The 14,307-nt window shown below is 48.8% G+C and overlaps 3 protein-coding genes across 3 annotated transcripts; 1 reads left to right on the forward strand and 2 right to left on the reverse strand.

Moving 5' to 3' along the window:
* The first annotated feature begins 7,051 nt into the window (after nt 1-7,051).
* On the forward strand, nt 7,052-10,498 carry LOC108163620. Its single transcript, XM_017299018.2, has 3 exons — nt 7,052-7,486; nt 8,633-8,947; nt 9,013-10,498. The coding sequence occupies exons 1-3, from the start codon at nt 7,438-7,440 to the stop codon at nt 10,140-10,142; spliced, it is 1,494 nt and encodes a 497-aa protein (XP_017154507.1). The 5' UTR covers nt 7,052-7,437; the 3' UTR covers nt 10,143-10,498.
* A 147-nt stretch (nt 10,499-10,645) lies between these two features.
* Nucleotides 10,646-13,297, reverse strand: LOC108163619 (protein hook). Its single transcript, XM_017299017.2, has 6 exons — nt 12,305-13,297; nt 11,687-12,247; nt 11,511-11,629; nt 11,399-11,451; nt 11,160-11,336; nt 10,646-11,100 (listed from the first exon to the last, which is right to left on the reverse strand). Exons 1-6 carry the CDS (start codon nt 13,187-13,189, stop codon nt 10,862-10,864), a joined length of 2,034 nt encoding a protein of 677 aa, XP_017154506.1. The 5' UTR covers nt 13,190-13,297; the 3' UTR covers nt 10,646-10,861.
* Nucleotides 13,298-13,405: 108 nt separating this feature from the next.
* Nucleotides 13,406-14,285, reverse strand: LOC108162759 (uncharacterized protein C1orf50 homolog). The gene is made up of 4 exons (XM_017297641.2): nt 14,124-14,285; nt 13,907-14,064; nt 13,691-13,852; nt 13,406-13,627 (listed from the first exon to the last, which is right to left on the reverse strand). Exons 1-4 carry the CDS (start codon nt 14,176-14,178, stop codon nt 13,439-13,441), a joined length of 564 nt encoding a protein of 187 aa, XP_017153130.1. The 5' UTR covers nt 14,179-14,285; the 3' UTR covers nt 13,406-13,438.
* Nucleotides 14,286-14,307: the final 22 nt, after the last annotated feature.

Consider the following 14,307-nt stretch of genomic DNA (forward strand, 5'->3'; position numbering starts at 1 on the left):
ACATTCAAAGACAGATGTACAGTAGATGATGCCCTGAGGGACAGGTTGCTGAAGAAGAGCAATCGTTTGCACGATTAAATAGCCATGAAGTATATGGATGAAGTACTCTTTTTGTGGACAGTTTCCTTGAGCAGATCAATCGGTTCCTTGTTCTCTTCCAAGGGAAGATTCTTAAGGACCTCAAACTTGAGAGTTTTTCCAACTTTAAATATATGTGGCTTTATCAGCCACATTGTCCTCCAGCCAATCCTTGATCTGTGCCACATTTGATTAGCATATACTCTACTCATTAGTTCACTCTTCGGATGGAGACTTCTCCCGTATCAGGGCTGTCCGCCCCAAGGCAACTTTCACTGTATATAATCCCAGACACATACAGCAGACAGCGCCCCCAAAAGCAGACCGCAAACAGCCTTGATGACTGACGAACCGACGCTCTGGGGCCCGAACCCGAATCGAACACCACTGTGGACCCACACCCACCTTCCCCATGAGTAGAGGTCCCCAAACGGCAAACGGGTCTCGCTTTGCCCCGGTGCGTAGGCAACGGCAGCAGCATTTTGAGCGTCAAAGTCGGTCGGTCGGTCTGTTGCGTGGCAGGTCACGCTTGTTTGTCACGCAGCAGACGGCAGACGGCAGGCAGCAGGCCTCAAAGCGGTGATGGGTGATGATGTGGCACGTGTGACGGCGGGCAGGGGTAGGTGGCAGACAACGACTTTAGTCGACTGTGGGTCCAAAGCTTCTGCGAGGGAAAATGCACTGAGGAAAAGGGTGCCTTTAAATAATAAATTCAGATTCAGACAAACAGCCGAAAATCAATCTTTTCGCCATGCAAAACCTGATTATAATTCCTTCCTAACATTGTTTCTTTAATTTCCTCAAAATACTTCTGATCCTTGACCCTTTTTCTTTCAGTGTGATCCTGCTGCTCGTTTCATCATTTTTTTGGCCGCCAGCACGCGTGCTTTTTGCGTCAAATTTAATGCGGCAAAAGTTGTGTGCAAAATGTGGCTGAATGGCAGAATGACGGTGGCGGGGGGAGTGGAGGCTAGAGGGGTCATCTGTAGGTGGGTTTGACATGTGGCAGCCGGCGGCGGCAGCAGCAGCAAAGGCAAAGGCAAGTCATTGACGCGCAAAAGGGCGCCATGGCAAAACACGGCTCGGATCCGACAACGACCCAGGCAGGGCCTCGGATCAGGCGCAGCATTTAAAACACACACACACCCACACACACTGACGACCCTCACACATAGAAGGCAAACTTTTGCCACTTGTCGGCAGTGCAAAAAATATAAAAAAAAGTAGAAATAACCTCTGTGGAACCTTTTTTTAAGTTTAATTTTGTTGCCTTCAAGTTTTATAACAGAATTTTCTGCTGCAGGATGGGGCAGCATTTGTTGTATTTTCGGGTAGCAGAATGGACGTGTGTGTGGGTGTTGGTTAACGTCATTAGGGATTAGGCTCGGGCCGAATGTTTGGTCACTCTGTTCATTTTTTTTGTTTTTTTTTTTGGTGCATGACACTTTCCATGCAGAAATTGGATTGGAAAAAAAACGTTGCCTACATTTGCGCGCCGCTGTGTTGAGTTCCATTGTTGTTTCGTTGACAAGGCACACACCTCCTCCCACACACACACATGGCTCACTCCTGGCGCAGTCGCCCGCCCACTGCCAATCCCAAAAAATGCCCAAAACGAATAAGCGACACGCGTCGTCCTGGCCATGGCCTGTCCCTGTGCCAGTCCCCAGTCCCCTGGTCCGTAGTCCGTAGTCCGTACTCCGTAGTCCGCAGTCCCACGCCCTTACCCTTGCTGTAACCCGGCCCCTCCCCCATCCACACGGAGAAAATGTCGACGACAGACGTCGCTGCCAAGCCAACATTAGCATTGAAGTGCAAACGACGCCCACACACACATAGACATTTGCCCGCACCCCACCGCCACCCCACACACACTGGAGACTAGAGGATTGGAAGGCAGCCAAAGCGCTGCTCGAGGCTGTCGGGGGGAATGACGGGCAGGGGGGAGAGCTGCCACGCCATGCCGCAGTTGGAGCACTCACGCAAATTTCAATTTTTTTCACACCACTGCTCCGCTTCTGTTTGCGTTTGCCGTCTGCCTCTGCCATATTGCGGCCATGCCACTGCACACCCGACAAAAGGGCTCGAAGAAGGGTTAAAATTTGAAACTGAAAGAAGGAACTGACTAGTAAGATCATTACAAAGATTTACCTATATCTTCCTTCACAAATTTATTCATCGATAGTCTTACCTCTTGATTCACGCTTCTATAGCATTCACTCTTCATCCTTCTGTAGATTCAATCATTTATTGTAAATCTTCTTAGTGGTTCATTATTTGCTTCAGCCTGTGATCCACTCATTCTTTCTGATCATAGTCCAATCATCTCCTGCTTTGCTCGCCAACTGCTTACTTTTTCCACTGCTTCATTCTGCTGATAGTTCATGCTTCTAATGGTTCATTCTCCTGTTAGTTCACTCTTCCGATAGCTATTCTATAGCTCAATTTCTCTAAGTATCAGTATTCTCTATCTTTTCGCTTCCTTTCCTTTTGTGAGGTGCGCCAAGCCGTCATGCTGTCGGTCTTCGAAGCACGCGCCAGCACACACAGACACACCCGCACTCATACACACACCAACAGTCATGCACACTCGAGCACACACCGATACACCAGAACACACAAATACACCGACACAGGCACTGGAGCTCCATGGAGCTCTGCTCTGGCGTATTGTACGTGCTCTTACACCGCACAGTGTGGCGCACTTCCTTTTGATTTAGTCATTTTTCTCTCTTTAGCCGACAGAACCAGCAGCAGCATAAGCAGAAGGAACGCAAGGAGCAAGAGGGGCAAGAGGAGCAGAAGGAGCAGGAGCAGCAGGTCGTGTCATGGCTCCACCCGTGTGGCACCCGTGGCACCCTCTATACCGCAACGCACCGCACCGCACCGCACCGCACACAGCACTTCTTCTGTCCCCGTGCACCGCACCTCCCCTCTCTGCCACCACTTGACAAACTGCCTTTCTCGTGCCGCACTCGCCCCTTTGTTCCTGTCCTGTCCTGTCCGTGCCGTGCCGTGCCATGCCTCGTCCTCGCTCTGCCTCTGCCTTTGCCTCTGGTCCTGTCCTGCCTGTCCTGCCTGTCCTGTCCGTCCGTCCTGCTTCCGTTGCCATTGCGGCAGTGAGCGCACTTCCGAAGCTTTTCCTGTGGGGGTTTTTCCTCCCCTTTTTGTTCCGTATGTGTGGGGTTTTTCCCTCAGTTTGATTTTCATTTCTGTTTTGCCACCAATACCTTTTTGCCAGTCTCTCCAGGATCTCCAGGCTTTTTCCATACCTTTGACTCTGCATTCCGAACTCTGACTGGTCCTTCATCCTTTGGCTATTGTGTGTGTGCCTGGCCATCAGGTGGGCTCGCCATCGATTGCGAGGATTGCAGGGTATTTACCACAGTCTACACTTTCCTGAGCTCTGGCCAAAAGGTTGCATGTTGCCGGCTGTTACAGGGCTACTGGCACTGCCACTGCCAGTACTACTGCCTCCCCTTCTCTGGCCCGGGGGGTGGGGGTGGCATGGCATACAGTGTGGACTGCTCTGGAGTGGCAGCCAGTGGGGCCTGTCAAGTCGACCAGAAACATTGGCAGCATTGTTGGTGTTGGTGTTTGGGTTCGGGTTCGGGGGCTTAGCAGAACCGTAGCCATAGCCATAGCCCAGGCCAGAGATGTGTGGCAGAAGCAGTAGCAGTAGCAGTCGCAGGCGGTGTGGCAGGAGACTGCAGACCCAGTCAGAGTCATGGACGTGGCAGAGCTTTTAGCGCCGACAACAACGAGGACGGCGACGATGACGGTCATGACGATGATGGCGCTGGCGGCCTGGCCTGCCTGGCCTGCCTTCTGCCCCGGCCTCGATCTCGGGTCTCGGTGTGGCTATAAACGATTTATGTGTGTGCCAGCACCACATGACTGCCCCCAACCCATGCCGCATGCCACACAGGCTACAGGCCACCCCCCTGTGACCCCCGTCCGCATTCAAGTCATCGTTCAGTTCAGTAATTTGGCTGACGGCGACGGCAGCTGGCAAACGCGCTGGCTGGCTGGCAACATGCGCCAAGTGGATTGGGGGTGCTCCGACTCCTACTCTCTTCCTGCCTCCTGCCTCCTGCCTCCTGCCACATGCCACGTGCAACTGTGGGTGAATGCGTAGCTCTCTGTGTTTCTGTCTGTGTGTGCGCTCGACTATGATTACACCTGGCTAAGCCGCATAAAAAAAGAGCCAACGACCCAAGCGGCTCGCACTTACGCGGCTCCGTGTGACCATCATTGGAGGCGGAGGAGGAGGCTCCGATTCCCCAATCCCCAATGCCCAGTCCCTAACGAAAGGCCGTGCACTCGGACACATGGTGTGTGGATGCTAATTGCTCATTACGCCTCGAAGAATTCTCAGACGAGGTTCTCGCACCGTTGGTAGAGGAGGTGGCTCTTCCATAAGGGGTTTGCTTTTTTATTAAATATGCCTGTGGCCAAAAATAGAGAGGGTAAAGTCTCTAATAGATGCTTTAACGAGACATCTCTGGGAGCCCTTAAAATGAATATATGATTTACATTCTCTATCGAGAAGACATGATTAGTAGATCTCTTTGGTTCTTTCTGTCGATATGTCCCCTTTTTCAGTGGGAATAAGTGTCTGAAAGTCCCAGGTAATCTCCCACATATCATAAAAACAATCCTTATCGGCGAGACTCGAGTCGAGCATCAATGTTTCACTTCAAGCACACGACATGTATGTTGTTTCTGCCTTCTCGAGGGCCTATTTCCGGTTTCGAATCTCGGCGTAGCAGTTTTCGCTTGTGCGTCTGGCTGTCGTCCGTTATCAAAGAATAAATCTCTGAGCAATGGGACCCATAGAAGCCATAAACTCAATGCTCCTTTCGTTCTCCTGGTTTATCTGGATAAGAAAATGAAGGAATTCAGCAGCTCTTCCTTTGGTTTCCATTAGAACTTGGTTATCTGCAGACACCATTTGAAGAACCCCCCTGTGGGTACAATATGTTACCCCATGAACATGCTCGTATGGGCATATGCGGGCTGTCACCTCTGCCCAAGTGATAGATGTTACGGCTTAGTCTTTTGGCTTATCCTTGCCACCGCCTGATGCATTATGCTTTATACAAATTCGATTGGCTTTCGACTGAGATTTGCTTGGGATTTAAATAATTCCCCCGCAAACGGCAGAGCCACTGCAGCAGTAGCAGCACCACCAGCACCAGCAGCAGGAATAGCAAATGGAAAGTTTGCATAGCATACAGTTTTGGGGGCACTTGTTGTCGGAACGCGTTGCGCACCTTGTTAAGCTTCGTCTGATGTGTGCGGCACGGCACCATCCACTGCAATTTGTTGCCATCAACCTTGTTACCCCACCGCACCCCTCCTGCCATCGGTGCTTTCCTGCCAACGTATTTATCTAATAGTCCCTGCCACTGCCACTGCCACTGCCCTGCCCTACCCGCTGTGTCACAGTTGTCTTCGTCTGGCTGCTGCCCCCACATCCCATCCGGTTGTCCTATGGCCATGGCACCGCCATCCGGTCCTGCACGCGTCTCCTGCTCCTGCTCCTGCCCCACAGCCAGTTCTGTCGCCTGCTGCCTGGCTTATTATTTGCCACGACTGCTGCTGCTGGCTGCGGCGCAGAAGTTTCGCCTCGTTGGTGTTATGATTTCGATGCGGGCAGCCGAATGGCAAAGTCAGCGACTCCCCGCCACCCATATCAGCCCATCAGCCACCCCCTGCTACCCCCCACTGACCCTGGCGACCCCGCAACAGTCAGAGGTTCTGCTGCGTCGCCACCCGCAGGCCACAACTAAGACTAACCCGACTGCTGACAGAGCGCTGTGACGCAGTGTCCACCCAATGAACAAAATTATCGAGGGGAAAGTTGAATTCTGGGGTAAATATAATGGGTAGAAGGTGTAAATAAAACTCTGATTTTAGAGGTCCTTGATCGACTGTGGCCAAAAGCTCGATCGTTTCCTGATCAGAATTTGAAGTCCCCGCAACCTTTTCTTCCAAAACCATTCTTAGTGCGATCCTCCACATTAAGAAAGTGCAGGTTTCTAGGAATATTCCTCTTGGCTAAGCCTCAAATAATCTATTACACTTCCAACTCCTTGCTCCCAACTGATCGTATTTCCTTCGACAACCGACGCCTGCCAGAGGCATAAGCGAAAGAATCCAAAGGCAAAATACAACCCGCAGCTGGTGATCGCTTTTGGGACCGAGAAACCAATGACAAAATACACACCAGTTGGCGCCTGAGCGCACAAGTTAAGACCCAAGAATCGGACCACCCCCGAAGCTAGATCTAAAGATCCACCTACATATGTTTATCCCACTAGAGATCCATTACATTCCACTCCTAGATTCCTGCGACTCCCCCTTCAAAATGTCTGCTTGGATGCTTCCTATTTGCGCCTAAACGAATTGATTTGTATGCCTGTGTGTGGGGGGTATCTGTGTGTGGGCTCGGTATCTGTGTCTGTATCTGCATCTGTGTGTGTCTGTGTGAACTTTTGTGTGCGCGCTAAAGCCAGACATGGTCACGCCGTCCGTCTGTCCGGCGTGGCGGCACGTCGGCCTGTCGGCCTGTCGCTTGCGCTGCCTGACATTTGCCGCAGCCAACGCCCGCCCACTGGCAACATGCCTCTGCTGCTGCCACTGCTGCTGCTGCTGCTGCTGCTGCTGCGTCGTTAAGCTCTGTGTCCCCCTGTCTGTGTGTCCCAGTGTGTGTGTCTGTGTGTTGTGTGGCAACCATTACCACAACCACCATTAACGTGGCAGGCAGCAGGCAGGCAGGCAGGCAGGCGGGCAGGCAGCCAGTCGTTGCTGTTGCTGTTGCTTTTATTGTCGGTTGACTCCAATCTGCTTTGGTTGCTGCGCCACACGATGACGGCTGGCAAACTTTGTGCCTCGTGGCCGACGGCTCGTGCCACTGCCACTGCCACTGCTACCACACCGAGTAGCAAGCAGCAGAACCAGCAGCAGCACCATTCAGTCGGGAAATTTTGCACAAACGGAGCGCACGCGACAGCGGAAAGAGCCAACCGGCGGCAAACAGTTGAAAAACGTTGAAAAATTCGCAGCTACGCTTTGGCTTTGCTTTTACCGTCAGTTAGCCGTGAACCGTCGACCCATACGGACGTCGTCTGCTTCCTTTGGCATACGGAATTTCCTCTGAAGAAATCACAAGCGGAACGGAACCCCAAAAGACGTAACATTTCTGTCTGTGGCGTGCAATCCGACGAGAAATAATCTTGAAAATTTCCAAGGAAAAACGGATTTTACTGAAAGGAAAATTTATAGTGAAAACCTCTCTGAAAACTAATCTCTGGCGCAAAGAAGAATTCATGTGAATTCCGTAAAAATGAGAAAATGACAGCAAAACGTGATAAGGATTATTCGAAAAATAAATCGGCAACTGGTAAACACACACTTTTAAAGGATCTTTGAGCAAAGGAGGACTTTGAAAGCGGATTTTAAAATAATAATAATAATAATACTTAGAAAAAGAGAAAAGAAAGACCATATAAAAAAGTTTAAACGCTTCAAGATCCCTCTCTTTTCAATAACCTATTTTATGGATATTTTATTTAAAGTATACGATTATCCTTTAATCACGGCTAAACGTTTTATTTCAAGGCCTATTTTCTAAGAAAATTCAATCAAGAATAAGAATTTGTTTAAGGGAACAACCAGAGAAACTGCCAGTAAAGATTTTTTTTAGAATTTCAAGAACTTTATTAGCTTATCATTCTTTTAACAACATCCGAAAATATAGCCAATATTTAGCTTTATTCTAAAACAATTCACATTTAGTTGTTCCAATAATATGCAATCCATTTGCCAAATAATTCATCCAAGGGAATTTCAAATACAGTGCGTTTCACAGAAATAAACACCTGTAGAAGCCTTAACACCTGGAGCTTCCTGGCTTATGTTTGAAGAGCGTATTCTGTTTTTCGATTTTCCGTTTTGATGCCAAAAAAAGCTGCAGAATATTGGGATAATCTGAAGTTTTGAGCTTATTTTGGTTTGCAAAATGTGATTGGATTAGGTATAGGTATACCTTAAATATTTATGAAGGGTATTTTACATGCGAATGTGTCTGAAATAAAGGAGATTTTCAATGGGTATATTCGTAGTTCTCGGCTAAAATAAAAAGAAAATGAAGTCCTGGACTTTTACCCCTAGAAAGAAGAAAGGGATTTAATGAAAATTCAAATTTCAAAACTATTTTCAATCCATTGTCAATGACCATTGAACAGGAAACAGACTCTTAATATCCCCAAAAGTCTGATAGTCTAGTCCAATTGAAGTTTACAAAGTTTATACTTCCCTATTTTAAAGTGGATCTATTCCATTAATAATTCTTTAGAGAACGATCCTTTAAGAAATGAGAAATGGTAGAGCCGTATTAGCACTATGATGCACTCGGTTTCGGGGGTCGTTCTCTTCAGATTAAACGGCCTTCTCCATATTCTGGTCTTTTCTTTAAAAGCACATTATATTCCATGACTAGAACTCCCCCCACCTAATCATTGGCTTTCGTTTTCTTTTTGTTTTCCAGGCATCGGATTCACCGCCGCCGGCTCGACTGCCAATGGCAGCGGCATAAAGTCCATTGGGCTGGTGAGCTCCACGCAGAATGTAACCTCCTCGCAGGACATCAGCAAGCGTACAAATAAACCACTCATGGAGAAGCGACGAAGGGCGCGAATCAACCAGAGCCTGGCCATCCTGAAGGCCCTCATTCTCGAGTCCACAAAGAGTCAGAGTGCGAAGAACGGCGAGGGCCAGGCCAAGCACACGAAGCTGGAGAAGGCGGACATCCTAGAGCTGACAGTGCGACACTTCCAGAGGCATCGCAACCTCGATGATCCTTGTGAGTGTTTCGATATGATGCCATTCACTCACGTATCTTATTGAATGAATTTTCTATCCCTGCAGCTGTCAACAAGTATCGAGCGGGATACACGGACTGTGCTCGAGAGGTGGCTCGTTATTTGGCCACGCCAGAGCCCCCGCCAATGGGCAGCATGCCAACGTTGGGGGAGCCAGGTTCCAAGGCGCGCTTGCTGCGGCACCTGGATCAGTGCATAGCGGAGATCGATGTGGAAATATGTCCCCATTCGACGGCCAATTTTGTGGAGAGTCCGAGCAGCAGCAGCTGCTTCGATCTGAACAACTCGAAGAAGTCGCAGCCGGACGAGCATTCGCTGGACTACAGCAGCCAGGACTCGAATCCCCTCGACTACAGCAAGGGCCTAAAGCTGGGGGCCGATCAGCGACTCATGCAGGCCACGACGCCAGCGCCACAGGACGAGAACAACAATCGTGGCCAGCAGATTCCACAGATTCCCCCACAGATCCAATCGCAGGTGGACCCTGGAGTAGCGACCAGCAGCGTCGTCTCGGAGCTGAGCTACGAAGACGATCGTAGTAAAGTATGTGCCAATGTCCTCGAGCAGTACAAGCAGCAGCTAAAGCAGGCCCAGCAGATCCAGCAGCCTGACAGCGCCAACGGTGTGCTCGTCCTCCCTCCCCACTACGTGCAACTGGCGGCGGCTCTGGGCCTCAGTGCCCAGCCCCTGGTCGATCCGATTGCCACGCGCACGGACTTTGAGCGCCTGATCGAGCTGCAGCGTGTCCAGCCGCATTTGGCGGGCAAGCTGAGTCCCAACTTTCCCGGCGGACTGGAGGCGGCTCATGTGGCTGCCGCCGCTGCGGCTGCGTACGCCAACAGCATGGCAGTGGCCGCTTCCGCGGGAGCCACCGTCTCGGCCATGACAGTGGCGGCAGAACGGCCCGCTTCAGTGGCCGCTTCGGTTAGCTCTGGAGTCTCCGTGTCGGAGCTTAAGTCGATGCCTGCAACGCAACAGTCATCGCCGCGATCAGAGAGTGGCATCGGCTCCAATGAGAACGAGGCATTGGAGGCCAGTCCGCGGCCGCAGACGAGCAGTGCAGCGCGCCAGGCGCTGAGGCAGCGTCAAGAGGAGGAGTACCACTATATGGCGCAGGCAGGAGCAGCCGGACAGCCCGGTCCTGGCCAGGATGAGAGCATGTGGCGGCCATGGTGAATGGAAGAGGAAGCTAGATTTTATGTACCAAGTATGTATGTAGACTGCACAAGTTTGTTGCTTATATGGTGATGGTAAATGGTGTCGCCGGCAACCGGCGGACCGCCTCCCAAACGCAAAAAGAATGGATGGCTGGATCAGAAACCTATTGTTATAACTGCTCGTCTATGAAGCTCCTTTTCTGAATTGCATTTTTTACGTGTGCCAATGCCCAAGGAAGAGATTCTTTGGATATATTTATATGGTTCGAGAGAACATGGAGAGGCGACCATATGATTTACCTATGAATATGTATGTTTTTTGCCCTGAACTATGCGTTAAATGTATTTAATTCTATACTAAAACTAAGATATTTACAAAAACAATGATGGTGGTTTTTTTAATTATTTTCATTTCAATTTCGACTATCGATATCTGGTGATCGTTGATCGTTCCAAGGACGGCACTGCCAGATCGAATTCTTGCAGAACTTTTTTGGCGGTTGATTCAAAGCACGTCGATTGTTTAATTTGGATAATTGTCTTTCTTTGTAACTTTATTAACGTATTTCCTACAAAAATACTATACGATCAGATTAGATCCATGCGGATATCGAATAAATACTAGCGTTATATATATATATTATTTATATAAATGTTCAAACAAACCCCTGGCGATGAAATATGTCCTTAACTTAATCCAACCGAATCGAATGCTCGTGCTAGCATTCATGCATCCCCCTACTTCGATTTCATTGCACTCAGTGACTTGCGCGGCGCCGACTGTCGCTGGCGTGCCAGAAATGTCTGTCCCGAGCCCATTAATATGGCCAATTTAGAATCAACAGCATCGCGCTGGGCATTGACACCCAATCGGTAGAAGGCCGAGGTCATCAATTGCTCTTCCATAACGCTCATTTTTGGCTTTGGCTCCTCCTCAACGACATCGAAATACTTCTCCAAGGCACTTGCATCGATTGCTGCAAAGTAAATGAATGTTTTAATGCATTTTCTTAGGTATTTTTGAGGCTATAAATACCACTGGCTATACGCGGATCGAAGCTCTTGATAACCTCCTTGGCCTTTTCCAAACATTTTCGGTATTTCGCATCGTAGGCCATTACTTCCTGCTCGCGAGCAGTCAGATTAGTTTCCAGCTGCGTGACCTTGCATTGCAGCGAGGAGCTCTGCGTCACCGACTCCTCCAATTGAAGGGCTGCAAGAAAGTTTTAACTAAAGTTGATTCCCTTGTTCATTAAGTACTTCTAGAAGTCTCACTCTTTTGTTCATTGAGCTCCATCAGCTGTTTGATTTGCTTGCCAAATTCGCTTCTGCAATCGAAAGAAATGTCTGTGTCACATATTTAATGGCATATTGAATGTTTAGTTACTCTTTCAGTATGGGATCGTCGCTCTGGGAGGCATGGGACAGGGAGAGTATGCGCTCATTGGCCGTCTTTAGCTGCTCGCGTAGATTCTCGCAGCGTTTGTTGGCGTCATCCAGAAGTTGCTGCATTGCAAAATAACGAAGTTTATAGAGAAAGCGTTACAGTCTTCTAAAACTCACCGCCAAAGCCGTTTGACCGCCCTGCCCTTCGCGCAAAGCCTTGTTTTCCGCCTCGAGTCGCTGCATCTTCTCCACTGTGGCTGGCGGTTGCAGCTCCCGGGAAACCGTGGTGCCAGTGAGGCCCGAATTGGAAGACAGATGCCCGCACTTGAGCTCGTCGACGGTCTCGCGAAGATTGTCACGTTCTTTTAGCAAGCTATCTTTAGCCCGCTGCAGGGCCAGATTCTTGCCCTCCAGATTCTTGTTGTCAAACTCCAACTTCACATTCTTGCTGCTCTCGCTGTCCAGCTTGGTGTGCAGATCCTGGATCTCCTTCTTGAACAGCTCTATCTGCCCCTTGGTGTTGGCATATCGCTTGGCATCCTCCTCGAACTGGGCGTTCTGCTGCACATAGTCCGCGCTGCGCTCCTCTAGGATTTTCACCTGCTTTTTTAAGTCATTGTAGTCCTCCAGCTTCTTTTTGTACGTGTCCAGCTGACCCTCGCAAATCTTCAGCTTGTCATTCGATTCCCGCAGCACGTCTACTTCATCCTTGAGAGTTGTCACCTCAGCAGTGCTTTTCTGTGGGAAATAGAATTACAACAAACTCAAGATTTACTTAAATTTACTGATCCCTACCAAAAGTTCATCTATCCGCATTTGCATGTGCAACAGGTCGGTCTCCTGCTGCTGGGCCTTCAGCTTCAAGTCCTCGCGAGCACCCTCCGACTGCAAGAGCTCTTCTTTAAGCAGATCGAGCTGTCGCCGCAACTCGTTGTAGCGCACAGAGCCCGTTTGCACGGGCCCCAACGAAACGCCATCATCGCCAATAACTGTGGAGCTGTGCTCCAGACGCGCAAACTCCTTCTGCACCCTCTGCAGTTCCTGCTGTAGGTTTGTCTTCTCGTCGATCAGCAGCAGCATTTTCTTTTCGGTTTCGAAACATTTCTGGGCCATGGCATCGCGCTCTTCTTGCAGGACCTTGCCATCCAGCATTCCACTGATGGAACTGCGCGACAGTGACGTGACGATGCCCCCCTCCGCGGCATTTCGAGTGGACTCCAGCTCCTGGAGTGCTCTCATGATATTCGCCTGAAGCTCCTCTTCCAAGCACATGATCTCGGTTATGTACGATTGCTTTTTGGCACAGTTGACCGCACAGCCCAAGACCAGCTGGAGCAAACGCTCCAGCTCGACCAGGTCGCATTTCTCGGCAATGCGCTGCACATCGGGCTTCACAAAGTCGCTGAGGGTGTAGTTAAGGACCTCACTGTAGTAGTCGTAGAGGGATTGTGTGACTTTCTTTAGATTACTCATACGCAAACGCCAGTTGATGCCCACGGCACTGGCTTTGATTTTCGCCAGCCACGAGTCTGTGAAAGATTCGGGGGCGAATTGATTCAGCGCCTGGGCCACGGCTACACCGTCTGCCAGTGATTCAGCATCTGCGTGGGGTGCATTCAAATTGAGGGTTTTAAACCACTCGAGCAGGCTGTAATACATTTCGTTCTTGGCAGCGGACATATTACGTGTCTTCAAGTCAACGTCCAACAGAACAAAACAAACGAAAATAAATATAGAAAATTTCACAAAAACCACAGCTGTTGCAGTGAAAACAAAACAGAAATAGAGATGTTCTAACCCTATCGATAGCTTTTACGCCCCTATCGATGCAGCTAGTTGTCAATCATATGATGATGGCACCAAAATCCGTATGCGATAGTTGTAGATATCCATGTATACGATATTTCAATTTATTCAAATTAAACTATTTTATTCATTGTTAATATTAAAGTCAATAGCCATAGCCGAGCGTCCACTGTCCAATGCCTTCTCTATGCATTCCTCCGCCCATTTGAGCCTTTCGTCTTGCTGTTTTATCTTGTCCAGCGGTGTCCAACTTAAATCAAATTCTAGTCTATAGCTGCCTTTGTATGTCTGGTCTACTGAATGATTCCATTCCTGAAAGTGTATCACTGGTATGGTTAAATCTGCTGTACAAGCATTGTGGATTGGCAGACTTACTTCCGGCGAGAGCATGCTGAAGTACGTTTGACCTGATGCCCTTTGATAAAGATGATAGATTTGTCCTGGTTTTTTAGTAAAGTTGCAAGCGGCATTGTGCAGTTCACGGTTCACATTGGACTCTTTCAATATTTCCATGGCCTGTGCTTGCAACATCTTGATCTAGTATTACAATTGATATAATTCATATTCATTTGAGTTGGAAAACAATCTTACTTGATCCATTATTACTCCAAGTTTGTGGCAAGTGGTGTGTTTGAGTTGCTTGTCCGCATTCTGGATTTGTTGAGCCAAAGCAATGATGTCCTCCTGGTCGTGCATAGAAACACGCAACGGATCTAACAGAGACTGTGGATTTCTCTCCACCAGTTGTGCTGAAAGAAATGTGAAATGCTTAAACATTTTATTGTTCACTGTTCATTGCTTTATTTACCCTTTTTAACTGCTGTGGTGTATGTCAACTGATCCATTGTGGTAGCCCTTTTCATTACCCGCTCGAGCAAATGAATAGGAATATAATTAAATGACTTAATTTAGTATTTTCTTTGGCCAAAAATTACACAAACATTGAACATGTGTTTGCGATTGTGTGTTGTTCTTTTTCTGCATATCGATGT

This window comes from Drosophila miranda, chromosome 4 (assembly GCF_003369915.1).
Source record: "Drosophila miranda strain MSH22 chromosome 4, D.miranda_PacBio2.1, whole genome shotgun sequence".
In the NCBI taxonomy this organism is placed as follows: Eukaryota; Metazoa; Arthropoda; class Insecta; order Diptera; family Drosophilidae; genus Drosophila; species Drosophila miranda.

What these genes read in the sequence shown, in the direction of transcription:
- LOC108163620 (XM_017299018.2), top strand. Translation starts at nt 7,438, where the DNA reads ATGACAGCAAAACGTGATAAGGATTATTCGAAAAATAAATCGGCAACT. An exon ending in GAAAAATAAATCGGCAACTG is followed by an intron (nt 7,487 to 8,632) that starts GTAAACACACAC and finishes TTTGTTTTCCAG; the next exon opens with GCATCGGATTCACCGCCGCC. An exon ending in TCGCAACCTCGATGATCCTT is followed by an intron (nt 8,948 to 9,012) that starts GTGAGTGTTTCG and finishes CTATCCCTGCAG; the next exon opens with CTGTCAACAAGTATCGAGCG.
- LOC108162759 (XM_017297641.2), bottom strand. Translation starts at nt 14,178, where the DNA reads ATGAAAAGGGCTACCACAATGGATCAGTTGACATACACCACAGCAGTT. An exon ending in TTGGAGTAATAATGGATCAA is followed by an intron (nt 13,853 to 13,906) that starts GTAAGATTGTTT and finishes TTGTAATACTAG; the next exon opens with ATCAAGATGTTGCAAGCACA. An exon ending in TCAGCATGCTCTCGCCGGAA is followed by an intron (nt 13,628 to 13,690) that starts GTAAGTCTGCCA and finishes ATACACTTTCAG; the next exon opens with GAATGGAATCATTCAGTAGA.
- LOC108163619 (XM_017299017.2), bottom strand. Translation starts at nt 13,189, where the DNA reads ATGTCCGCTGCCAAGAACGAAATGTATTACAGCCTGCTCGAGTGGTTT. An exon ending in TGCGGATAGATGAACTTTTG is followed by an intron (nt 12,248 to 12,304) that starts GTAGGGATCAGT and finishes TATTTCCCACAG; the next exon opens with AAAAGCACTGCTGAGGTGAC. An exon ending in GACGATCCCATACTGAAAGA is followed by an intron (nt 11,452 to 11,510) that starts GTAACTAAACAT and finishes TTTCGATTGCAG; the next exon opens with AAGCGAATTTGGCAAGCAAA.